Source organism: Bos javanicus, chromosome 4, assembly GCF_032452875.1.
Source record: "Bos javanicus breed banteng chromosome 4, ARS-OSU_banteng_1.0, whole genome shotgun sequence".
NCBI lineage: Eukaryota > Metazoa > Chordata > Mammalia > Artiodactyla > Bovidae > Bos > Bos javanicus.
In genome coordinates this window covers 66,542,856-66,570,489 of record NC_083871.1, presented here as the reverse complement: position 1 = coordinate 66,570,489, position 27,634 = coordinate 66,542,856, and the positions used below count along the sequence as shown (strand labels likewise).

Genomic DNA, 27,634 nt, shown 5'->3' with positions numbered 1-27,634 from the left:
TAAAAGTTGGTTCTTGGGGGGAAAAAAAGAGTTTAGCTATTCAATGGCCTGCAGGGTCAGGGTACCTAAACAGAAATACAGTATATTTGTGGTATTAAGAGTTTTATGGTGGAAGAGGGGATTAGGTAAAAATGTCTTACAATTCTCTTTACAGGGGTGATAATGAAAAAAAGTTGAGAAAACTGGACTAGATGATTCAGATGGAAGTATAATGTTGACCACCAATAGGCCCTCCTTTTGGGAATATGTGTTGACTCAGCAGAAGGAAAAAGATCTCACACATTGTCTGGTGAGTACCCACTGGGAGATCTAAAAGCAGCGGTGGGCAGCTGGGCCATTCCCTGGAGCTGCTCAGTAGGTGATGAGTTGCTGGCTCCGTACAAATGCGGTGCCCAAGATGCCAGGCTGATGGGTCCTGGCACATATGGCCAGCTCCTGGACAAGACACAGCAATAGGAGGGTATGAATCAGGATGGGAGTCAGGATTCCAGTAGCTAACCTACCTACCTTCCACGCTCCTTCTGCTCTGACCTCCCTCCATCACTATTCTCTCCTGCTAGCTCTCAAGACTGCCATTATTCATTTCTGCTGGAGGCCAGGGGATCAGTAGCAATGTCAACCAAGTGGGTGAAAAGAATGGTAGAAACACAGAACCACATGCTGACATCAAAGACAGAAATGACCTTCAGCCATATGGATTCAGTGTAGAACGCCAGATAATTCACTCTAACGTCTGTGAAATCAAATTAAAATGCAAATAGACTTTTAGCTTTCTTAATCCCTGCTTCTGAATAGGACCTGGACAGGCAGCTCCTTAACAAAATAAAAATGGAGACAGTGTCAGGTATGTCAAGATGCTTCGTTCTTACGTGCGGGCTAAGTCACTTCAGTCATGTCCAGCTCTTTGTGATCCTATGGACCAGAGCCCACCAGGCTCCTCTGTCCGTGGGGTTCTCCAGACAAGAAGAGTGGGTTGCTGTGCCCTCCTCCAGGGGATCTTCCCAACCCAGGGATCGAACTGGCATCTCTTAGGTCTGCCTGCATTGTTAGGAGGGTTCTTTCTCGCTCATGCCACCTGGGAAGCTTAGTTCTTATCCCATAGGTATTCAGCCTCCGGCTTCTGGTTTCTGAGCTGCTTACAAGTCTAGACTCTGATGTCAGTTCGAAAATGGCAATGTTGTTTCAGAGGGGCTCTCAAGGTGGGGAAGGATGGCTTAGCACTGCTCCCTCTTTTGCCCTATCTCTGATGCTCATGCATCATAAGGTCATGCTACCCCACTCCAGTACTCTTGTCTGGAAAATCCCATGGATGGAGGAGCCTGGTGGGCTGCAGTCCATAGGGTAGCTAGGAATTGGACACGACTGAGCGACTTCACTTTTCACTTTCATGCATTGGAGAAGGAAATGGCAACCCACTCCACTGTTCTTGCCTGGAGAATCCCAGGGACGGGGGAGCCTGGTGGGCTGCCGTCTATGGGGTTGAACAGAGTCGGACACGACTGAAGTGACTTAGCAGCAGCAGCAGCAGAGGGAAAAGGTGTGATTAGATAACAAATGTTGCTACTTCTAGGGCCCTACAACATGTCAGACACTGTTTTAAGTGCTTTATAAAAATACTTATTAATTTACTCCTCATAACCAAACAGCCCTGCAAAGGGAGCAGTACTACTACAGATGGAAAGCTCAAGTACAGAAAAGCTAAGTCATTGTCCAAGGTCACACAAGTCCTGGTAGCCCTGGAATTTGAACCCAGACCCTCAGTACCCACAGAACTGGCTGTAACTCTGCTGTTTCTCTCCCTAATTTAACAGTGTCTTTGAAGTCATGGATGAATGCACTGACAATGAAATTGCTGTTAACACCATGTACTTTGGATTTTTATGTAAGTAGAACACGGGATCAGTATCCGCACCCCCTACACAGTTGAATCCTTCAGGCCACTTACGTAATGGACTAATCGCTGGATACATGCTGCCCTCTTGTGATGGAGATCATCCCAGTACGACCTTCTCCAGCTCTCTGGAATACACCCACCTCCTTTGGTCCAGTCCCATGGTTGTGGCTGGCAGAGGATGTGTGGGCTTTGAAGAGTCAGATGTGGGTCACCCGACATTCTCCAGGGTGTTCCTCGCCTTGAGACTGTCAGTCAGTGAGACTTGAAAACAGGAGTCCGAGTCTTGGAGCTTTTTGCATCATTGGTATATGAAAATAAGACCAGGCTTCCCAGAGCAACACTAAAGACACCCCACCTAAGTCCTTGGGGAGCAGAGTTCATTTTGTTGAACTTGCCCTAGTGAATTGGGATCAGGTTTAATAGGCTTGACAAAAAAAAAAAAAAAAGTCACCTGGAGAATGAACTGGAGGTCACAAACTGTCTAAACAGAGGGAAAATAAAGCCAGCCAGAAGACCTGTGTTCTAGTCTTGCTCTACAGATAATGTGTGTGACCTTGAGCAAGTCACTTTTGCTCTCTGAGCCAGTGTCCTCACTGGCATGGTAAGAAGGCTGAACTAAGTGAGCTCAAAATCTTAGCTATTACCAAGTCCAACCTTCTACAGGAAAGGAAAATCCCTTTCCTGAAGGGAAATCCGCCCCCAGCCCCCCATTTTTATACACATTCTCATTAGTAATTTGATATACATATGCAAATTCACTAGTTCTCATTTTCTTCACTCAGGAAGTTATCCCCGCTTCATAGGGGTCTTGGGAAGAATTAGTTACACTTGACCCAGTGCTAATGGAATCAGTCAGACTGTTTGTTTAGACAAAGTAGAGACACATACACACATACACGTTTAAAATCAAGGAAAACTGATTTTGAAGATACACTTACTCAGTTATAAGTGACTGTCTTAGTGCCACTTGAGAACAGATGCCAATGTAAGGGCCACTCGTGAGTCCCTGCAGCTGCAGGTATTACCAGGGCCTGTCTGTGGTGGTAACATCCCTGTGTGTGTGGGCAGGGCCTGGGTGCCAAGGCACAGGTCCAAGGCAGGGAGTCCCATTCCTATTCAAAGGAGATAGCACATTGTTCTCTAACTTCCACCCCCTTCCAAACCATTTATTAGACTCCTAAACCTGATGGATTCATGTAGATTGAAAAAATTAATAAAAATTTACAGCAAGAATCTTTGACTTGCTAATCCCACTCCAAAGAAATAATCCTAAAGAAACTTTTTTACTTCCATAGAAATGTCTATAATAATCATCCCTACAGCCAGTCTGGACACCTGAATGTCTAACACTTGGGACATAATTAAGCAAATTAACATACCAATAGAATACAAATGATAATTATAAAGATTAATAACTGGGAAAATTAAATAAATTATAAATGTTCACTGTGATTCAGTTCAGTTCAGTTCAGTCGCTCAGTCGTGTCCGACTCTTTGCGACCCCATGAATCGCAGCATGCCAGGCCTCCCTGTCCATCACCAACTCCTGGAGTTCACTCAAACTCACATCCATCGAGTCGGTGATGCCATCCAGCCATCTCATCCTCTGTAGTCCCCTTCTCCTCCTGCCCCCAATCCCTCCCAGCATCAGAGTCTTTTCCAGTGAGTCAACTCTTCACATGAGGTGGCCAAAGTACTGGAGTTTCAGCTTTAGCATCATTCCTTCCAAAGAAATCCCAGGGCTGATCTCCTTTAGAATGGACTGATTGGATCTCCTTGCAGTCCAAGGGACTCTCAAGAGGCTTCTCCAACACCACAGTTCAAAAGCATCAATTCTTTGGCACTCAGCTTTCTTCATAGTCCAACTCTCACATCCATACATGACCACAGGAAAAACCATAGCCTTGACTAGACGGACCTTTGTTGGCAAAGTAATGTCTCTGCTTTTCAGTATGCTGTCTAGGTTGGTCATAACTTTTCTTCCAAGGAGTAAGTGTCTTTTAATTTCATGGCTGCAGTTACCATTTGCAGTGATTTTGGAGCCCCCCAAAATAAAGTCTGACACTGTTTCCACTGTTTCCCCATCTATTTGCCATGAAGTGATGGGACCAGATGCCATAATCTTCATTTTCTGAACGTTGAGCTTTAAGCCAACTTTTTCACTCTCCTCTTTCACTTTCATCAAGATCTTGGCTTTTTAGTTCCTCTTCACTTTCTGCCATAAGGGTGGTGTCATCTGCATATCTGAGGTTATTGATATTTCTCCTGGCAGTCTTGATTCCAGCTGTGCTTCTTCCAGCCCAGCGTTTCTCACGATGTACTCTGCATATAAGTTAAATAAGCAGGGTGACAATATAACAGCCTTGACTGTGATTATAACTATATAAAAAGATGTCAAAATAGTCAACCCTAAAAAGGGAAATTCTGACATGGATGAACTTTGAGGACATCATGCTAAGTGAAATAAAGAGTCACAGAAAGACTGTATGGCTTCACTTATGTGAGGGAACTAGAGTAGTCAAAATCAGAGAGAAAGAAAGTAGTAGGTGGTTGCCAGGAGTGGAGGCAGGGGGAATTATTGTTTAATGAGCATAGAGTTTCAGTTTTACAAGAGTAATTCTGGAGATGGGCATTGGTGATTACACAACATATGAATGTGTCTATACCACTGAAATGTATAAAAATGATTAAGATGATAAATTGTATATTACATGTATTTTACCATAATAAAAGTCTCCATGTAGGCAAAATATGGAAAAATGATATGCAAAAATTAAGTTGTTATTAGCATTATTATAAGCATTTTTTTCAGTTTATTGTGATCCACACAGTCAAAGGCTTTGGCATACTCAATAAAGCAGAAATAGATGTTTTTCTGGAACTCTGTTTTTCGATGATCCAGCAGATGTTGGCAATTTGATCTCTGGTTCCTCTGCCTTTTCTAAAACCAGCTTGAACATCTGGAAGTTCACGGTTCATGTATTGCTGAAGCCTGGCTTGGAGAATTTTGAGCATTACTTTCCTAGCGTGTGAGATGAGTGCAGTGTGCGGTAGTTTGAGCATTCTTTGGCATTGCCTTTCTTTGGGATTGGAATGAAAACTGACCTTTTCCAGTCCTGTGGCCACTGCTGAGTTTTCCAAATTTCCTTGCATACTGAGTGCAGCACTTTCACAGCATCATCTTTTAGGATTTGAAATAGCTCAACTGGAATTCCATCACCTCCACTAGCTTTGTTTGTAGTGATGCTTTCTAAGGCACACTTGACTTCACATTCCAGGGTGTCTGGCTCTAGGTGAGTGATCACACCATCGTGATTATCTTGGCCATGAAGATCTTTTTTGTACAGTTCTTCTGTGTATTCTTGTCACCTCTTCTTAATATCTTCTGCTTCTGTTAGGTCCCTACCATTTCTCTTCTTTATTGAGCCCATCTTTGCATGAAATGTTCCCTTCGTATCTCTAATTTTCTTGAAGAGATCTCTAGTCTTTCCCATTCTGTTGTTTTCCTCTATTCCTTTGCATTGATCGCTGAGGAAGGCTTTCTTATCTCTTGTTGCTATTCTTTGGAACTCTGCATTCAAATGGGAATATCTTTCCTTTTCTCCTTTGCTTTTCACTTCTCTTCTTTTCACAGCTATTTGTAAGGCCTCCTCAGACAGCCATTTTGCTTTTTGGCATTTCTTTTCCATGGGGATGGTCTTGATCCCTGTCTCCTGTACAATGTCATGAACTTCTGTCCATAGTTCATCAGGTACTCTGTCTATCAGATCTAGTCCCTTAAATCTATTTCTCACTTCCACTGTATATTCATAAGGGATTTGATTTAGGTCATACCTGAATGGTCTAGTGGTTTACCCTACTTTCTTCAATTTAAGTCTGAATTTGGCAATAAGGAGTTCATGATCTGAGCCACAGTCTGCTTCCGGTCTTGTTTTTGCTGACTGTATAGAGCTTCTCCATCTTTGGCTCAGGAAGCAACAGTTAGAACTGGACATGGAGCAACAGACTGGTTCCAAATAGGAAAAGGAGTACCTCAAGGCTGTATATTGTCACCCTGCTTATTTAACTTCTATGCAGAGTACATCATGAGAAACTCTGGGCTGGAAGAAGCACAAGCTGGAATCAAGATTGCCAGGAGAAATATCAATAACCTCAGATATGCAGATGACACCACCCTTATGGCAGAAAGTGAAGAGGAACTAAAAAGCCAAGATCTTGATGAAAGTGAAAGAGGAGAGTGAAAAAGTTGGCTTAAAGCTCAACATTCAGAAAACAAAGATTATGGCATCTGGTCCCATCACTTCATGGCAAATAGATGGGGAAACAGTGGAAACAGTGTCAGACTTTATTTTGGGGGGCTCCAAAATCACTGCAAATGGTGACTGCAGCCATGAAATTAAAAGACGCTTACTCCTTGGAAGGAAAGTAATGACCAACCTAGATAGCATATTAAAAATCAGAGATACTACTTTGCCAACAAAGGTCTGTCTAGTCAAGGCTATGGTTTTTCCAGTGGTCATGTATGGATGTGAGAGTTGGACTGTGAAGAAAGCTGAGCACCGAAGAATTGATGCTTTTGAACTGTGGTGTTGGAGAAGCCTTTTGAGAGTCCCTTGGACTGCAAGGAGATCCAACCAGTCCATCCTAAAGGAGATCAGTCCTGGGTATTCATTCAGTTCAGTTCAGTCTCTCAGTCTTGTCCAACTCTTTGTGACCCCATGAATCGCAGCACGCCAGGCCTCCCTGTCCATCACCAACTCCCGGAGTTCACCCAGACTCATTTGCATCGAGTCAGCGATGCCATCCAGCCATCTCATCCTCTGTTGTCCCCTTTCCCTCCTGCCTGCAATCCATCCCAGTATCAGGGTCTTTTCCAATGAGTCAACTCTTCTCATGAGGTGGCCAATGTACTAGAGTTTCAGCATTAGCATCATTCCTTCCAAAGAAATCCCAGGGCGTGTTCAGTGGAAGGACTGATACTGAAGCTGAAACTCCAGTACGTTGGCCACCTCATGCGAAGAGTTGGCTCACTGGAAAAGACTCTGATGCTGGGAGGGATTGGGGGCAGGAGGAGAAGGGGACGACAGAGGATGAGATGGCTGGATGGCATCGCTGACTCGATGCACATGAGTCTGGCCGAACTCCGGGAGTTGGTGATGGACAGGGAGGCCTGGCGTGCTGCGATTCATGGGGTCACTAAGAGTTGGACAAGACTGAGAGACTGAACTGAAGCATTGTTTAAAAAATTTTAATATTGTGATACTGCTTTTGTAATACAAATGTGACAGAGAGGAAACTGTCAAGGAAAAAAAAAATCAAGTTATTTTGATATTTGTTATTTGCCCCAAAAAGCACCTAAGTAGGCGTGGGGAAAATCAGAAACTTGTTTAGCATCCTTGAACTTATTTTATAATTTACTGTGGTTTAAAATCTTTTTTTTATTACTCATTCATTCATTTCATTACAAATCACTGGGGGCCTACAATCTTTTTAGTGCTTAGTGCTTCTGAAAGAGTTTTAAGCTGGTCTGGGTGCAGTTAATTCAGCTTGAAGTCGGTGAGAATCCTGCTGGGACGGCCCCTGGGCCCTGTAGCTCTGCTGCCAGCCCATCTGTGTGACAACATGAGCTTTGGCCTCCTTACCAGCTAATTCCGCTTTTCATTAAAATTCCTCTCTATGGACCTGAGATGATGGTCATGCTTTTGCCTTTCAGGTCCAGAGCAAGGATTTTTATTCCTGTAAGTGAGCAATTAGTTACTGGAAATAGACATGTGTCACCCCTGGAAGTGGACCAAAACACCAGCGAGCCAAATGTGCCTTCCCAGTTGGGGAGCTGAAAGGGACACCTGGCAAAGGCTGGCGGGCCTGGCTTTGTGGGGTGGTGCCAACTTCGCTCTGTTCTTACTGTGCAGTGAAGACGTGGATGCGCCTCCCTCTGTTCAGTGAGTGACACGTAAATGGTAAGAATGATGACAACTCATGGCTGTGACTTTTCACTGAAGGAGTCAGGATACTGCAGGAAGCTCAATGTTGAATGCTTCTAGACTTGAATTTGAGAACTTCTAGTGCTATATTTGACCTTGTTGAGACGTTTCCTAAGCCTAAGAGTGTCAAGGGGATACCGGGGGATGCCACTGTGAGCAGAAATGAGAAACACTGGTTTTATAATTGTTGTTGTTTAGTCGCTAAGTCATGTCTGACACTTTGGGACCCCACGGACTATAGCCCTCTAGGACCCTCTGTCCGTGGGATTTCCCAGGCAAGAATACTGGAGTGGGTTACCATTTCTTCTCTAGGGGATCTTCCTGATCTAGGGATCAAATCCAAGTTATCATACTGTGTATTGACCACTGGGGGCTTCCCTGATAGCTCAGTTGGTAAAGAATCCACCTGCAGTGCAGGAGACCCTGGTTCGATTCCTGGCTCAGGAAGATCCACTGGAGAAGGGATAGGCTACCCACTCCAATATTCTGGGTTTCCCTTGTGGCTCAGCTGGTAAAGAATCTGTCTGCAATGCGGGAGACCTGGGTTTGATCCCTGGGTTGGGAAGATGCCCTGGAGAAGGGAAGGGCTAACCACTCCAGTATTCTGGCCTGGAGAATTGGGTCACAAAGAGTCAGACATGACTGAGCGAGTTTCACTTTCATTGAGCATAGATCCTGCACCAGCGTTGTGCTGATCTCCATGCAGCAGCTCATTTAATCCTCATAACAACTTTGCAAGTCAGTACTCTGGGATTTCCGTTTTCAAGGTAGAAATTGAAATTGAAATTCTGACAGTCTTAAGATGTGGCCCAAAGCCCCACAGTGATTTTACATGGCTTATTTTATAAGTTCCAAGTCAACATGTAGGTCTGAAACACGGAAGCTGTGGTTTCTTTCCTGAAATCAACTAACATGTCCTGTAGAAACAGTTGTATCCTAAGTTTGTGGAATTCCTCCCCCACCTCCAATTTCCTATTATCTTTTTCTTGATTTCTCCATTTTTCTGCAGAGAAGTTCACCTATGGACAGTGGAGAACCTTTCCAACAAATTAGGAGTCTAATTTTACTTTTGTAAGAAAATCCATCATTTGCCATCTGGAAGACCAAAGTATTTCCAGGTTAGAATTTAACCCAATACCACACAAATTCAGTTTCCCTTAGAGGCAACAGTTTTAATTTTCATAGTCTCTAAAAGTAGTAATATTTGGTAGTATCTGGGTTCATTTTAGAATCTTGAAAGTTTAGTTTTAGCAGTTTATAAAAAAATGTAATTCTGTCAGCTGGGAAGTGTGGTTCTCTGACTTGGCAAGTCTGAAGGCTGTTCTAAGCACCCTTGGCCTTCAGCTCACCAAGCGCTCATTCCTTTATGTGATCTGGGCATATCTGCTGCTCAGATATTCTGGAAGAGAGGTCCTCCCTTGGGTGGGGGTGGCGGTAGTGACTGTTAGGCAGATACCCAAATCTGGGGTGGCCAGGACCTTAGGGGAATAGCTCCCATGTGACTGTACAGGATTTTCCCCCTAACTTTCAGGGCTAACTTGTTGAATTATACCCTTCTTAACTGGGGGTGCTGTATAAAGCCAGGCTGGACTTCTGACAACTCCAAGGTACTGTTGAATGGCCCCCCACTTACCTGTCAGCTCAGTGCCTCTTGCCACAGTGGGTACAAGCCCACCCTGGCCCTCTACTTGGCAGTGAACAGCCGAGAAGGGTAGGGGACAGCCCATCAGGAAACAGTGGTGAGGGCCATGAAATCTGGCTATGCCAGCGTACCCTGGCCCCAGCCACCAGGGACTCAATTATTCCCTCCGAGAAGCCGCTTGTGTGGACTGGGAGGTCAGATGGAGAGGCCTCAGATGCTCTCTCTGCCTTCTTCCTTGTCTTGGTAGGTGGAGGGACTTGTGAAGGATCACACTGAGGATGCTTCTGACTGTTCCGCCTCTGGTTCTCCTCACAGCATGTCACCCCGGGGCCCCACCCAATGCAGTAAATGCCTCTGAAGGGGTCACAGCGTGCTTGCCTGGCCAACTTCCTTTTTAAAACCCCTGACTCAGACAATTGAAAGGACTGATGTTGAAGCTGAAACTCCAATACTTTGGCCACCTGGTGCAAAGAGCTGACTCATTTGAAAAGACCTTGATGCTGGGAAGGATTGAGGGCAGGAGGAGAAGGGGATGACAGAGGATGAGATGGTTGGATGGCATCACTGACTCAATGGACATGAGTTTGGGTAAACTCCAGGAGTTGGTGATGGACAGGGAGGCCTGGCGTGCTGCAGTTCATGGGGTTGCAAAGAGTCGGACACGACTGAGCAACTGAACTGAACTCAATTAGAAATAATGAGTGTTTCAGTATTTTACTAACAAATGAATTGGCAAATGAACAGGTTATCTGGTAAAACCTCCTCCTTCCCCCCATTTAGCATCTACCGCATGCCCACCATGGTGGCAGGGGTCTAACATGCTCTCCCAGCTGAGTTCTCAGTGACTCTGAGCCTTGCCTCCAACACAGCCACCCTCACAACTGCTCAGGGGCAGGAGGAGACTTCCCTTTCTCCACAGGGCGAGAGAGAAGCTCCAGTTTGGATGCCATGGCCACAAGGGCACGCCAGGCCTTTATTCCTTTTGGAGGATGGTACTGATTCTTCTTCCTGGGGCAGAGCCCATCTCACAAAAGCCCTGAGTGGAGCCTCAGTATTATGCAGACATCACCCTGTCCCTCAGACTGGTGAAGAGGGCATCCTGCCATCTTTGTCAGCAGAGACTCCAGGACCAAGACAAAAGCCCATGGTGGGTCCTTCCTTTGGCACCAGCTCCCTACAGAGCGAGCCTTGGAGGAGTCAAAACCCCACCCTGCACCCCCGCAGTGTCTACAGTGAGGTGGGAATAGTATCAACACTTGGGGAGGCACTGAGGAGAAAGACAATATTTCAGGCAAAATACTTTCCTTTGTTGAGCACCTCTGCCCCCCAGGAAACATGGTACCAACTGTGCACCACGTCGTCATCTCTTCAGTGAACACGGCGGTGACTGACGCGCTCCCCCTGGCCTTGGGGCAGGCATTTGTGCGAGCTCTGAGTCTCATTCCTCTGGGTGCAGATTTTACATAGTCATGGCTATGCATTAACATCTCTTTATAGAATGTTTACAGTCACTAAAATGGCTCATGCTTTTCCTGCAGAACTGTAACAGCCACTCAGGGCCTCTGCCAGTCAGAGGGATCTCTGCCAGATCCCACTTGATCTGCATCAGGAAGACTGGATTCCTAGAAGTCCCACCTCAGCAGACCCTGGATGCCGCCATCCAAGACAGGCGTCCAAGACCCTCCACGAGAAAACATCCCCTCAGAAACAGACAATCCTCTTCTCATCTTCAAAGACCTTGGCCTCCTCTGGCTTTATCAAGTTTCCATTTAAGCTGTTGGAGAAAAAGAACACAAGTAAGTGAGGGACCACTGTATACACCTTCCCAACATGTGTTCCTAACACACACTCATGCTTCACACAGCCCGGAAATTCAAACACTTTTTTCTTTTTTAAAACTGAAGTATAGTTGATTTACAGTATTGTGTTAATTTTAGGTGTAGAGCATGGTGATTCAGTATTTCTGTACATTATTTTTCAATATAGGTTATTACAAGATAATGGGTATAATTTTCCTGTGCTACACAGTATGTTCTTATTATTTTATAATATAGTAATTTGTATATATGTTAATCTCATGCCCCTGATTTGTTCCTCACCCTTTTGGTAACCATAAGTTCATTTTCTATATCTGTGAGTCTCTCTCTGTTTTGCATATATACAAGCATGTGTATTATTTTTTTAGATTCCACATCTTCCTGATATAATAGTCTTTTTGTGACTTATTTCTTTTAGCATAATATTCTCTAGGTCCATCCACTTTGTAAATAGCAGTATTTCATTCTTTTTATGGCTGAGTAACATTCCATTGTGCATGTGTGTGTACATATATATGTACATATACATGTGTGTTTATCACATATTAACCCAGTCATCTGTTGATGAGCACTTGGGTTGCTTCCATGTCCTGGCTATTGTAAATAGTGCTGCTGTGAACACTGGGGTACATATATCTTTTCAAATTAGTGTTTTATCTTTTTCTGCACATATACCCAGGAGTGCAATTGCTGGATCATATGGTAGTTCTCAGAGAAGGCAATGGCACCCCACTGCAGTACTTTTGCCTAGAAAATCCCATGGACGGAGGAGCCTGGTAGGCTGCAGTCCATGGGGTCACTAGAGTCGGACACGACTGAGCGACTTCACTTTCACTTTTCACTTTCATGCATTGGAGAAGGAAATGGCAACCCACTCCAGTGTTCTTGCCTGGAGAATCCCAGGGATGGGAGGCCTGGTGGGCTGCCGTCTATGAGGTCGCACAGAGTCAGACACGACTGAAGCAACTTAGCAGCAGCAGCAGCACGGTAGTTCTACTGTTTAAGAATCCTCCCTATTGTTTTCCATAGTGGCTGCACCAATTTACATTCCCACCAACAGTGCACAAGGGTTCCCATTTCTCTATATCCTCTCCAGCATTTAGTATCTGTAGACTTTGATGGTGGCCATTCTGACAGGTATGAAGTGATACCTCATTGGGTTTAGATTTGCATTTTCTAATAATTAGTAATGTTGAGCACCTTTTCATGTGCCTGTTGGGAATCTGTAAATTGTCTTTGGAAAAACGTCTATTCAGGTCTTCTACCCATTTTTTAATTGGGCTGTTCTTTTGATGTATGAGCTGTTACGTATATTTTGGACATTAATCCCATGCCAGTTTCATCATTTGCAAATATTTTATCCCATTCTGCAGGTTGTCTTTTCATTTTTTCAGGGGTTTCCTTTGCTATGTAAAAGCTTTTAAGTTTAATCAGGTCCCATTTGTTTATTTTTGCTTTTATCCATTTTACCTTAGAGCTACATTTTTAATTCCTAACGTCATATTTTATATCTCCCTGCTTATCCCTTTATCGTTTAGTATAGTTATAGTCATTTTTGTAATTTTTTCATCTTTAATCCATGTACTGGTTTAAGCGATCTTCAATCCTCAATATATATTTGCTTTTCCTATTGGTATTTTCCCTTTGCTATAGATTCTTTTCCATTTAGAGAAGATTCTTCAACGTTTCTCTTAGGGTAGGTTTTGTAATGGCGAATTCTTTGCTTTCTGCTTCTCTGAGAAATTCTTATATTCTAAATGATAATCTTCCTGGGATTAAGTATCCTAGGTTGATATTTTTCCCTTTCAGGACTTTGAATATATCATGCTATTAACACTTCTTCTGGCATGCAAGGTTTCTGCAGAGAAACCAGCTGATAGCCTGATGGGGATTTCCTTGTAAAGGACTGTTTTTCTCTTGCTGCCTTTAGAATTCTTTAACTTTTGCCATTTTAATTATGATATGTCTTGGTGTGATTCTGTTTGAGTTCATCTTATATGGGACCTTCTGTTATTCCTGTTCCTGGATATTTGTTCCCTTCTATAGGTTTGGGAAGTTTTCAGCCATAATTTCTTCAAATACATGTTTTATTCCCTTCTCTTTTCTCCTCCTGGAATCCTTACACAGCAGATATTGGCACATTTTATATTATTCCATAGATCTTTTATGTTGCTTTCATTTTTTTTCATTTTCTGTCTGCTATGTTGATTGATTTCCATTATTTTATCTTTCAGATCATTTGGATTTGTGTCATTTAGTCTGCTATTGCTTTTAATCTCAGAAATTGAATTTTTGATTAGATCTTTTATAGTTTTTGTTAAAATGATCTGTGCTTAGATCAGTTTTCTTTCTTCATTCAGTTAGCATTTTTATTACCAGCTTTTTGGTAATAAAAATTACCAAAAAGACCAATTACCTCTATTTCATTACTTTTTCTAGGTGGTTTCTCTTGCTCTTTCAATTGGGAGTAGTTCCTCTGCTTTTTCCTTTTATTTAACTATTTCACCTAAATTCACTGAAAAAGAAAAAAGTAATCTATTGTGGTCATGGAGAGGTGTTTTTATGTGAGTGTCCTATGTAGACTGTGTGCGCCCAGTGTCTGTGGATGCCAGCCATGTCTTCTTCAGAGTGTGCTGGCCACCATCACCTTGATGGAGTGTGGCTAGAACTGAAAGAGCTAGAACCTGCACAGGATGTGATGTGGGATCTCCTCTCTGCTCAGTGACCATCACACAGGGCAGGTGCTGCTCCGGAGTTGCTGGAGCAAATGCCCTGAGCTTTGGGCTATAGAGTTGGCTCTGTTCTCTGTAAGTGTATGTTTTCCCTTCTCCCTGCACTGGAGCTTGTGAATTTACAGAGGTCTGATGCACCACCTGTGTAGGTGTCTCACATGTAGCCCAAGGTCATGTTTCTTCCCACTGTGGTCATGCCAGATCTAGAGCAGGGCTGTGGCATGGAGAGGCTGGAGCATCTGCTTGGCTAGCAGTGGGGGTCATGGCATCATGGCCGAAGCGGCTGTGTTGCCATCAGACATCGGGGCTGCTTTGTTAGTGCTATTTTAGCAACCACCTGGCAGGCGCCTGGGGGCCACGTCTGTGTCCCTAGATCAGGTTTTCTGCCAGGACTTGGCTTCTCTAGATCTAGTACCAATCTGTGGTGTGGAGTGAGTGGGCCTGGGGTGTTTGCTCAGCGTGGCTTTGGGAGCACAGTGAGGTGGCAGCCACTCGGGCAGACCTTTTTCTGCCCTATCTGGTGGCAAGCAAGCACCCACACACTCCTCCCAAGTGGAGTCTAGGCGCTCCAGCCTCTCTCTCTGTCATACTGGCTCTCCAAGCAGCCAAGGGGGCTTGTCTCCTCTGCTCAGGAGCCCAGGACTGGGACACCCAGTCTGTGGTTCAACCTGCTCACTTCCCAGGCTTCCTTTTCCTCTTAGTCCCTTCCCTGGGGTGCCATCGTCACCTGATTCTTCTTTTCTCCCATCCTACCTGATTACATGGGAATCTTTCTTGTAGCCTTGGTTGTATAGGAGTTCTCCTGCCAGTTTCCAGTTTTCCATGAGACTTGGTCTACACTTAGATATATTTTCAATGTGTGGAGGGAGATGAGCTCCACATCCTCTTACTCGGCCACCTTGATGACTTGTTTGATATTAATCCTTTCCAGATGGCCAACACACACATGAAAAGATGCTCAACATCACTCAGAGAAATGCAAATCAAAACTTCAATGAGGTATTACCTCACACAAGTCAGAATGGCCATCATCAAAAGAAATCGACAAATAATAAATGCTGGAGAGGATGTGGAGAAAAGGGAACCCTCTTGCATTGCTGGTGGGAATGTAAATTGCTACAACTACTATGGAGAACAGTATGGAGGTTCCTTAAAAAACTAAAAACTATCATAGGACCCAGTAATCCTACACCTAGGCATATACTCTGAGAAAACAACAATTCAAAAAGGTACATGTGCTCCAGTATTCACTGCAGCACTACTTAAAATAGCCTAAATGTCCATGAACAGACAAATGGATAAAGAAGATGTGGTATGTAATGAAATATTACTCAAACACAAAAAGGAACAAAACTGGGTCATTTTTAACAACGTGGATGAACCTAGAGTCTGTCATACAGAGTAAAGTAAGTCAGAAAAATATATTAATGTATATATATGGAATCGAGAAAAACAGTACTGGTGAACCTATCTGCAGGGCAGGAATAGAGACGCAGACAGAGAGAACTGACTTGTGGACACAGTGAGGGGAGGAGAGGGCGGGACAGACAGACAGAATAGCACTGACGTATGCACGCCCATGTAAAACAGACCGCTCTGGGGAGCTGCTCACCTCAGCGCTGTGTGACGACCTAGAGGGGTGCCCAAGAGGAAGGAGATATATGTATACACACAGCTGATTCATGCTGTTGTACAGCGGAAACTAACAACCTTGTAAAGCAATTATAATCCAATTAAAAAAACCCCTTCATGGAGCTCCCGTCACTCCATGGAATGGGTCTGAGGTCACCAACAGCCTCTATAAAACTGAATTTAAATGACATTTTTCAGGCCTTATCTTTCTTGATCTTCACAGGCATTTCTTCCTCCTCCTTGAAACACTACCATCCGTTTCTTGGCTTGATATTTACATCTGATCACTCCATCTTCTTTTTTATATTCTCCTCCACATAACCTCTAAATAATGGATTTCCTCCAGGCTTGGGGCCTGGCCCTCTTCCCCAGAAGAACCTCATCTATCCCTGGCCTCATCTATGTCAGTGACCTGGGCGAGACCTCTCTACTCCGGAGCCTCTTACCTGCTTGACATTTTCATGGGATGCCTCCCAGTGGGCACCTCGCCCCAGGGGTCCCCAGCTCCGTGCATGGCACCACTCTTCGTCCAGTTGTGCAACTTAGTAACCTGGGGCTTAACCTTCACACCTTCCCCACCTTCATATTCTGTCACGAAGTTCTGTTTTGTTTCCTAAATATCCCTAGCATGGCTCCCTGGAACCTCTCCACATGTTCCCCTCCTGATCTGAGTACCTATCACCTCTTCTCTGCCCCACTGTGCTGTCCTGCTAACTGTCCCTTGATGTGGCCTCTGGCCTTTACCAGTCCACTTTCCTACAGGAGCCAGGGTGTTTTTTTTGTTTTTTTTTTTTTTAAGACAGTGTGGCTCTGAGCACATCCCTCTTTGCTTGAAACCTTTCAATGACTTTCTACTGCTTTTAGGATAAACACCAAAAATATGCAACAGGACCCATAGATCTTTCAGGGTCTAGTCTCCACCCTATCACCTCCACCTCCTGTGGCCCTTCTTCCACACTGTTGTTCAAAGGTACCACATTCCTTTGTGCCTCAGAACTTTTGTACATGACGTTCTCCTTCCTAGAACACTTCTTCCCACCTCAGCTGACGATCTCCTATTTGTCCTTCATGGCTTAGTTTAAATGCCACTTCCTTCAGGCGACCTTCCTTGAACTCTTTGTATTAGGTTCCTGTCTCAGCTTTCCCCTCTCCAGCACTCATCATGATTGTCATTAAATAATTACTTGAATAATTTTTTCCTTTACTGTGTCTTCCTCACTAGATGTAAACCCATGAGAGCAGGTCCCTCTTGCTCACCACTGGATTCTCAGAATCGTCACAGCACCTGGCACTCACTTGTTACTCAACAAATTAAGACGCCATGCTTTCCCTGGGGACTCTGCAGTGACCATGACACAGGCCCTGCCCTCAAGGAGCTCACAGTCTGGAGGAGACAGCCTCACAGAAAGCTCTTACAACAGAGTGTGGTTAAGTGCTGTAATTTATGACACTGGGTCATTGAATACTGCTAATTTCTGTCTTTGAAGGCATAACTCACGGAGGGACTTCATATCTCAAGTTCTTTTTGAACAGGGATGAGGCAGACATAAATGTCATTATGGCCCAAGGTAATCTCTGCCATTGGTGACCCTGGGCAGAGCCTGACCCCAGCCCTGGCAGCCCATGAAGTGAGACTTCTGGGATGAGCCAGGGACTGGAGTGAAGACACTCCTGGGCCAGCACCCAAGACTTCCTCCTTGTCCTCTTTTCTAATCCTTCCTGACACCAATGCCTCGTTCAGGTTCCACACAGCATGCCTTAAAGACCGATACTTAGTCCTATATAAATAGTTCTTTGTGTAGGAACAATGGTCTTTGGTGGGCCATTTCAAGCTAGTCAGAATTAAAGCAGCTGCATGTCCTTAAACCATCCTAACCATCACTGAGCAGAGTGGAAGCCAGCTGTGGTCCAGACTGTCCTTCAGCCTGGTCTCCTGTCCTCTCCCCACCTCTATCTGCTGTCTTCAGACAACAGAGTCAGCAGCAAATGCGGTGCTTCTGGGAAAGGATTCCTGGCTGAGCAGTAGGCTTGGCTTTGAAGATGACTTGCTACAGCCCCTCCATCAATCTGTTTGGAGTCTGGGCTCTCTTCTCAAGCATAATGTTTTCAAATATTTCTTTGGCTTTGCCTCCAAATGAGAACATTTTACATTGTGAACCAGCATCTATGCTGGTACACATCTATACATACACACCCACATCTGAAATTAGATTATGAAATATCTCATAGTGTGCACACAGCATTCTGGTGTTCTACTCCATTTTATTCTTTAAATAATGCTAGTTACAACCTACCAAACCAAAGTCTCTGTCCTCCAGGGGAACCCGGCTCTGGCCCCTGCCAGGCTTTCCATGTTGGTCTGAGCCTCACACTCTGCTGGGATATCTCAGGCCAGGCCTGGGGCAGAGAGCAAATTCCAGAGCTCTTGGGGGGTCTGGGTTCAAGGACACAGGGACCCTCTGTCCTCAACTCGGTTACATCAGTACTGAGGCAGTCAGGGCCCTTTCTGTTACTAGTGGGACACACATTCCCTCACCCCCCTGAATGTACTCCAGGCCCAGTCCTACCTGTGGGGGAAGGGGCGGGGGCTGCATGTGTCCCGTGGGAGGCACGGGAAATGCAATGGGGCACAACATTGCAGTAAGGCAGGCCATGGGCTTTCCTTCTGCTGGCATAAGCGAGTCCTCAGAAGAGAAACAGGAAGTTGGAAAAGAGTGCATTCAGCTCAAATACAGCCTGGAAGCCCAGAGAGGAAAAGAAGATGCTTCAGACTCCAGGCCATCTGTCTGTCTGCCTCTGTACAATCTAGGACAGGGGGCCTGCAGAAGAGTCCTGACTATGAAGTCACAGCCTTGAACTTCAGCTTCTCCTCTTAGGTGTGACCTGGGTCTGGGCCTCAGTTTCTACATCTGTGAAATGCAAACAGTACTACCTACTTTCCAACAATCTGTAAAGATGAGAAATAAATGCACATTGCCTTACATTGTGCATAGCACACAGTCAATGGTGCTAAGTAAATAATCACTGTTGTTACCACAACAGTGGTACAAAAAGTGGTAGATCAGTCTTACCAAATCTCCATTATGCCAGTGTTCTTCTGTAATGCCTCTGCCAGCTGGGCAATCCCCTTGGCCGTGATCTGGTTCTGGATAAGCCTGAAAGAAAAACATACCTTTTGTATCAAGTCATACTGGATGAACTCTGTCCACGTCATTAGGGGGTTGGAAGGGTATAATGGAATGAGAGACAGGGTCAGGAAGAACTGAATCCATTTAACTTTCAGTCTAGCAAAGATTGTCTAGATCAGACTCATGAGAATAAATGACATGTTTTAAAATGTTTAACTTTTCTGATGGGCAGAAGACCTAAAGAGGCATTTCTCCAAAGACGACATACATATGGCCAACAGGCACATGAAAAGTCGCTAATTATTGGAGAGGTGAAAATCAAAGCCACAGTGAGGTCCCACTTCATACCAGTCAAAATGGCCATCATTAAAAAGTCTAACAACAATAAATACTGGAGGAGATTTGAAGAAAAGGGGATCCTCCTACACTGTTGGTGGGAATGAAAATTTGTGCAGCCACTATTGGTTGGGGAGCTACAAATCCAAATGCCAAAAACCCAGAACATAAACAAGAGAAGCAATATTATAACAAATTCAGTAAAGACTTATTTTTTTTAAATATATAACTGAGTTACTGTGCTGTACAGCAGAAATTAAACATTGTATTAATATATATACATCAATAAATTTAATGTTTAACTTTTCTGTATACTTTTAGCATGAGCATAATAGATCTATATATTCACATGTAGGTACTTTTACTACATGAACATATATATGCATGTGTGCTTGACACTTTTCATTGTTTGGAGACTACCAGTCTGAACAACAAATTCTAAGGAACGTATCTGGGAACAGGCAGTCTGATATCTCCTTCCAGGTGGCTGGAGAAAGGCAAAGCAGCTTTTAAAGTTAAGTATTTTTAAAGAGCTAGGCATTCTCTTCTTTGGGGGGGGGAAAGGCTTCCAAAATGGTGCCATGTCCTATCCAACATCTGAGAGGGAGGGTGGGAGGGGAAACTATTCATGAGTCCCAGTGGAAAAGCATCCATACTGGGGCCTCTAGGAGTATACCCTGTTATGGTGGGTAACAGTGACTCAATGAAACGAAGGTTTCAGATAGAGCTGAGAAGCCTGAACAATTCCTGAATTGCTCCCCTGGGAGGCTGTGCTTCTAGCCCACACAGAAAAAAAAATGCAGCACAAGTCAGTGATATGTCTACTTTTTTTTTTTTTTAATCATCAGGGGTTCACTCCTCTCCTCTGGCTTTTTGTAGATAGACTGCAAATGCACTTGACCTTTAGAAATTTTGGGCACTGATCCAAGAAGGCAGCTGCATGAGGAAGATGAAGGCCTGTATTACCATGACTGATGAGATTTCAGAAATTAAGCCAATCCCTTCCAAGGAAGCAGTATAGCATGGTTAAAAGCTCTCCTCATACACAATTACACCTACTCCCCCACCTTCCAGCCATAGATCCTTGAAGAAGCTCTCTGTTCTTCGGCTGCCTGACCTATAACACGAGAATAACTGTAAGAGAACCCCACAACCCTGAGTGTGTGAGTTTCAATAGGAGGATGGGTATGAAGTAGTTCTCAGTCTCTATCACGGTGCCCAGTGCAAGTTCTTGTCACTATTCCTGCCCAAGCACACAGGAACAGGCAGCCACGCTGTAGCCAGGACCCAGTGACTGCTGCCACATCTCCCACAGACTGGGGCCCCAGGTCTTGATGCAGAGGTGGTAACCTTCTGGTAAGCATGACCACAGTGTGACTTGGACTTTTTGCAAAAGGAGCAAAAATAGAACCTGGAAGTGGGCACAGAGTTCTGCATTTAGTTAAATTCCGCTATTTCCTAATGATCCCTTCCATGGTTGCAACCACTGGCACCACCTACGCCTTGCTGGAGGTAGGCTGAGCTGCCTGCAGCCTAGACCTGGCAAGAGGCTGGGTAGGAGGAGAGGTTAAAAAGCCTGGCAGTGCTCAGGCCCACTGGCTACCTTCACCCTGGCCAGTGTGGTCTGTGCTCGCATAGAGTGAAGACGTACTCTCTAGCCCTCCCTCTCCTAACAGTGTTCTCCCTGGAGAGGCTGGCCTGACACCTAGGGAAGGGCGTAAAAGAAAGTCTATGGGTCAGAAAGAAAAGAAAAAAAAAAAAAAACAGATGTAAAAGTAACACACTGGGCATATATATATATATATAGAGAGAGAGAGAGAGAAACTGACATGATGATCTAAAATTCACGTGGAAATGCAAGGGACCCGGAATAGTCAAAACAATATTAAGAAGAACAAAGTTGGAAACACACACTTCCTGGTTTCAAAAACTTATTACAAAGTTACAATAAGCAGGACAGTATGGTCCTGGCATAAGGATAAACATATGGCCCAACCAGAAAGAAAGTCCAGAAATAAACTCACACATTTATGGTCAACTGATTTGACAAAAGTGTTAGGGCCATTCAAAAGGGAAGAGTCTTCAACATGTGGTACTTGCACAACTGATTATCTAGATGCAATAAAATAAAGCTGGACCCCAAATCTCATACCATACACAGAAACAAACTCCAGATGGATCAAGGACCTAAATGTAAGAGCAAAACTTAACACTTAAAGGAAATCTTTGTGACCTTGGATTAGGCAATGATTTCTTAGTAAGACACCTAAAGCACAAGCAACTAAAGAAAAAATAAATTGGACTTCATCAAAATTAAACACTTTGGTGCTTCAAAGGTCACTGTGAAGAAACTGAAAAGAAATATTTGCAAAATTGAAAAACTCTACAGAGAGGGAGGAAATATTTGCAAATCATCTATCTAGTAAATGTCTCGTACCTAGAATATTTAAAGAATCCTAACAACTCAGCGGCAACCCACTCCAGTACTCTTGCCTGGAAAATCCCATGGACGGAGAAGCCTGGTAGGCTGCAGTCCATGGTGTTGCTAAGAGTCGGGCACGACTGAGCGATTTCACTTTCACACATTGGAGAAGGAAATGGCAACCCACTCCAGTATTCTTGCCTGGAGAATCCCAAGGACAGAGGAGCCTAGTGGGCTGCCGTCTATGGGGTCACACAGAGTTGGACACGACTGAAGCGACTTAGCAGCAGCAGCAGCAACAACTCAGCAATTAAAAGGCACATGACCCAACTTAAGGCTTCCCAGGAGGCACTAGTGGTAAAGAACCCACCTGCCAAAGCAGGAGACGTAAGAGACAAGAGTTTGATCCCTGGGTGGGGAAGATCCCCTGGAGGAGGGCTCAGCAACCCATTCCGTATTCTTGCCTGAAGAATCCCCATCAACAGAGGAGCCTGGTGAGCTACAGCAAAGAGTCGGACACGACTGAAGCAATTTACCACAGCACAACCCAGTTTACAAATGAACAAAGAATGTGGAGCCAGTTCTCCAAAGAAGATATACAAATGGCCAATATGCACAGGAAAAGACACCCAACATTGTTAGTGTCAGGGAAATGCAAATCAAAACCACGAAGACACAGCACTTCATTATCCCCTAGGATAGTATGACCCCAGAAGACCTGTGTTGGTGAGGATGTGAAGAAATGGTGACCCTCGTACATGACTGCTGAGAATGTAAATAGCATAATCACTTTGGAAAACAGTTTATCAGTTAACAAAATAACCATATAACCCTGAAATTCTATTCCTAAGTATATACCCAAAAGAAAACATATGGTTACACAAACATGCACGAATGTTCACAGTAGCATTATTCATAACAGTCATAAAGTAGAAACAATCCAAATGTCCACCAACTGATGAATGAACAAAACTTGGACTATCCATACAATGGAATATTCAGCCATAAAAAGCAATGGAGTGCCGATACATGCCACAGCATAGATGAAGCTTGAAAACTTATGCTACTGAAATAACACAGAAACAAAAGGCCCCAATATCATACGACTGCATCTCTATGAAATGCCCAGAAAAGGCAAATCCACAGAGACTGAAAATAAGATTAGTAGATGCTAAATCCCACAGACAGAGGAACCTGTTGGGCTATGATGGTCCATTGAATCACAAAGTCGGATACGACTGAGGTGACTTAGCACGCATGCAGGAACCAAGGGAGAAGAAGGGGAGTGGTTGCTTAATGCATACAGGTTTTGGGGGAATAGGAGAGGTGGTTAGATAAAATGTTTTAGAGTTAGAGAGTAGTGTTGACTGCACAACCTACAAATATGCTAAAAATCACTGAATTGTATACTTCAAAAGAGTGACTTTTATGGTATGTTAATTTTATGTCAAAGTTTTTTTTTTTAAAAAGCACAGTGTTGAAATCTGAATTACCATAAATGTTTCAATGTCTGGTTGACTTTCAACATCTCTGCAAAGCTCTCTGCCACTTCGTCATCAAGTTCATTTTTGGTGAGCCTGTAAGAAAAAGGAAGAGTGGACTCAGGGCAGTCAGTCCTACCTGGTACCCTTCCTTCATTGTGTTCCTGGCCCAGGCGTCTCCTGCTTATGCTGCTAATCACTTGCTGAGAACTCAGCAAACAGCCAGGCTCCAAACCCAGCCTCTGAGCCCCAAACACAATAAATGGAGGTTCATTTCTAGTGCAAATCCTTCACCCAAGCTCCTACTTCTTGGCCCTGCTGTTGTCAGGGAGCCCGTACTCCCCTCCATCCTTGCTAAGCTCTTGGATTTCACAGAAGACAGGGGCCATAGAGAGCAAGGGACCAGTGCTTGCTTCTCTGGCCTCCTGCAGCCTTTAAGATCCCTTGAACACCACAGACAGTCTGCTACTAAATTCAGTCTGATGAAGACCTAGAAAAGCCTGCCAAATGCATGTGAAAATGTGATCATCACTTTGCCAGATATGAAGGACCCAAGTTGTGTGACTGAAAGTCCCAGTAGTCTCTCAGTTGTTCTTAAAAGCAGAAAGTGCCCTGGGTAAAGCACAGAGGGCAAGACGCTCCTGGTGGTAAAGAGGATTAAAGCCTGGTGTCCCAATGGATGAAAGAATAAAGAAAGGAAGGAGAAGAAAATAGAAAAAAAATTTAAAAATCATTCCTTGAAGGGCAATTTGGTAGTGTCTATCCAATTTTTTTGCATTCCAGTCCTCTATAATGAAAAGGACATATTTTTTGGGTGTTAGTTCTAAAAGGTCTTGGAGATCTTCATAGAACAGTTCAACTTCAGCTTCTTCAGCGTTACTGGTTGGGGCATAGACTTGGATTACTGTGATATTGAATGGTTTGCCTTGGAAATGAACAGAGATCATTCTGTCGTTTTTGAGATTGCATCCAAGGAAAGACTAGAGATTTCTTCAAGAAAATTAGAGATATGAAGGGAACATTTCATGCAAAGATGGGCTCGATAAAGGACAGAAATGGTATGGACCTAACAGAAGCAGAAGATATTGAGAAGAGGTGGCAAGAATACATAGAAGAACTGTATAAAAAAGATCTTCATGACCCAGATAATCACGATGGTGTGATCACTGACCTAGAGCCAGACACCCTGGAATGTGAAGTCAAGTGTGCCTTAGAAAGCATCACTATGAACAAAGCTAGTGGAGGTGATGGAATTCCAGTTGAGTTATTTCAAATCCTGGAAGTTGACGCTGTGAAAGTGCTGCACTCAGTATGCAAGGAAATTTGGAAAACTCAGCAGTGGCCACAGGACTGGAAAAGGTCAGTTTTCATTCCAGTCCCAAAGAAAAGCAATGCCAAAGAATGCTCAAACGACCGCACAATTGCACTCATCTCACACGCTAGTAAAGTGAAAGTGAAGTGAAGTCGTTCAGTCGTGTCCGACTCTTAGCGACCCCAGCTCCTCCGCCCATGAGATTTTCCAGGCAAGAGTACTGGAGTGGGGTGCCATTGCCTAATGCTCAAAATTCTCCAAGCCAGGCTTCAGCAATACGTGAACCATGAACTTCCTGATGTTCAAGCTGGTTTTAGAAAAGGCAGAGGAACCAGAGATCAAATTGCCAACATCTACTGGATCATCGAAAAACAGAGTTCCAGAAAAACATCTATTTCTGCTTTATTGACTATGCCAAAGCCTTTGACTGTGTGGATCACAATAAACTGTGGAAAACTCTGAAAGAGATGGGAATACCAGACCACCTGACCTGCCTCTTGAGAAACCTATGTGCAGGTCAGGAAGCAACAGTTAGAACTGGATGTGGAACAACAGACTGGTTCCAAATAGGAAAAGGAGTACATCAAGGCTGTATATTGTCACCCTGCTTATTTAACTTATATGCAGAGTACATCATAAGAAACCCTGGGCTGGAAGAAGCACAAGCTGGAATCAAGATTGCCAGGAGAAATATCAATAACCTCAGATATGCAGAGGACACCACCCTTATGGCAGAAAGTGAAGAGGAACTAAAAAGCCTCTTGATGAAAGTGAAAGAGGAGAGTGAAAACGTTGGCTTAAAGCTCAACATTCAGAAAATGAAGATCATGGCATCTAGTCCCATCACTTCATGGGAAATAGATGGGAAAACAGTGGAAACAGTGTCAGACTTTATTTTTCTGGGCTCCAAAATCACTGCAGATGGTGATTGCAGCCATGAAATTAAAAGACGCTTACTCCTTGGAAGGAAAGTTATGACCAACTAGATAGCATATTGAAAAGCAGAGACATTACTTTGCCAACAAAGGTCCGTCTAGTCAAGGCTATGGTTTTTCCTGTGGTCATGTATGGATGTGAAAGTTGGGACTGTGAAGAAAGCTGAGCGCCGAAGAATTGATGCTTTTGAACTGTGGTGTTGGAGAAGACTCTTGAAAGTCCCTTGGACTGCAGGGAGAATCAACCAGTCCATCCTAAAGGAGATCAGTCCTGGGTGTTCTTTGGAAGGAATGATGCTCAAGCTGAAACTCCAGTACTTTGGCCACCTCATGCGAAGAGTTGACTCATTGGAAAAGACTCTAATGCTGAGAGGGATTGGGGGCAAGAGGAGAAGGGGACTACAGAGGATGAGATGGCTGGGTGGTCCATCACTGACTCAATGGACATGAGTTTGGGTGAACTCTGGGAGTTGGTGATGGACAGGGAGGCCTGGCGTGCTGCAGTTCATGGGGTCACAAAGAGTTGGACATGACTGAGAGACTGAACTGAACTGGTCCAAATTTTAAATGTGTTTCACTTTGGACCAATAATTAGACTTCTAGAAATTTACCTTATGGTGTGCAAAGACATTACACACAGGTTTCTATACATGCAGTATTGATTGCAGTCTTTTTTGGTCATAATGTAAGATGTGAACAAATTTCAGTATCAATAGAGGCAACAGGAAAAATAAGTTGTGAGTGTGCAGCCTTTAGAGAGACTGAGGTAGGAGGAAGAAAGAGGCTGAAGAGCATAGCACTTAAGACACTCTGAGTCAGATAAGCCAGCTGGGAATCACTTACTAGCAGGGTGACCACAGCAGGTGGTTGAACTTCTCTGGGCCTGAGTTTTCCCATCAGTAAATGTTAACAGTAACGGTACAACCCTCCTTGCATGGTTGTGAGAATGAGTTACTGTACGAAAAAGACTGAGAACAAAGCATGATGTATTTATGGTCAGTACTCAAGAGATTCTGGGGATTGACATTATCCACCTAGAGCTGTGAGTCTCAACCGGGGTGAGTTTCCATCCAGAGACACTTGCCAATGTCTGGAGACAATTTTGATTGTCACAATTAGGGGTCACTACAGAGTATCTAATGGGCAAAGACCAGGGATTCTGCTGAATATCTTACAATGCACAGGACAGCCTCTCAACAAAAAAGAAATATCTGGACCAAAATGTCAAAACAGTGTTGAGACTGAGAAACCCCGACATAAAAGGACATATAAAATATGTACAATATATGGCTGAGATGTTTTTTAAGCCACTTGCTAAATTCTATTTTGTAAGAAAAGGGATATTTATTTGAATATACATTCAAATGCTAGAAATAGAAGATTATATTTAGGAAACATGAAAGGGGAGGTACTTTCACTTCCTACTTGCCAGACTTCAGTGTCATATTTTTTTTCTCAGAAAGTATTTTTTTACTTTTCAAAATCTTTTAAGAGATTTTTTGAAGAGAAAAGGGAAATGAGCTTACTGGGCAGCAGGTCTAGTGTCGGAATTCTCACAATGACATTTACATTAACTAATTTAGCCAATATCTCATGAGGAGGATATGGAGACATGTAATATAATTTCCTCACCTGAATTTATGATACAGGCAAGTAAATAAAATACAGTAAAATAAAAATATGGTAAATGGCCAAAAAAAGAAGAACCAAAAAAAAAAAGGAGCACTTTCAGAAGGTAACATTAATGAATTAGTGGCCCTGGAATGCAGAGAGGAGTGAGGACAGGTGAGCAGGAGCATGAAGGTCAACTCCGGATGTGACTAGCTGGGGAAGGAGGAGGCTGCATGGGAGAAATGCAATGTAAGAGGAAGAAGGGAGAACACTGAAACAAGTATGCGAAAGTTTGACCCTTCAAGGCGTATCTGGGGGTGTTCCAGAGATATCCTGACAGTTAGAATGGCTGGCCTTCTGATTTACCTGAGGCCTGCAGTGGCCAAGAAAGCTAAGGTCTCAAACTCAGGCTCCTAGGGCCCATTCCACCATTCTGTACTTATCTGTGCCTCTGGGAATGACTATCATCTTCTCCAGGAGGAAATTAAATTATAAATCTTCCTTTGAGGAAAGGCCTAGAGCCTTTTCAATTTTCAGGCTTCCCTGATGATTCAGATGGTAAAAAATCTGCCTGCAATGTGGGAGATGTGGGTTTGATCCTGGATTGGGAAGATGTCCTGGGGGAAGGCATGGCAACCCACTCCAGTATTCTTGCCTGGAAAATCCCATAGTCAGAGGAGCCTGGTGGACTACAGCCCACGGGGTCAC

General features: G+C 43.9%; 1 protein-coding gene and 1 long non-coding RNA gene across 4 annotated transcripts in view; one reads left to right on the top strand and one right to left on the bottom strand.

The window, feature by feature from the left end:
- Positions 1–308: 308 nt before the first annotated feature.
- LOC133246181 (uncharacterized) lies at positions 309–16,893 on the top strand. The gene is made up of 4 exons (XR_009735936.1): positions 309–1,882; positions 7,608–7,854; positions 8,888–8,996; positions 11,059–16,893. It is a non-coding gene; the product is annotated as an uncharacterized LOC133246181 (long non-coding RNA).
- NOD1 (nucleotide binding oligomerization domain containing 1) overlaps positions 10,219–27,634 on the bottom strand; it is an 89,853-nt gene continuing 72,437 nt past the window's right edge. For 2 of the 3 annotated variants that reach the window (XM_061414224.1, XM_061414225.1), the window contains 3 exons: positions 23,081–23,164; positions 18,773–18,856; positions 10,219–11,294 (listed from right to left, as the gene is read on the bottom strand). In XM_061414224.1, coding sequence (XP_061270208.1) covers positions 11,222–11,294; positions 18,773–18,856; positions 23,081–23,164 — 241 coding nt within the window. In that variant the 3' untranslated portion in view covers positions 10,219–11,221. The remainder of the gene's footprint in view (positions 11,295–18,772; positions 18,857–23,080; positions 23,165–27,634) is intronic. The other variant, XM_061414226.1, reaches the window with a different exon arrangement.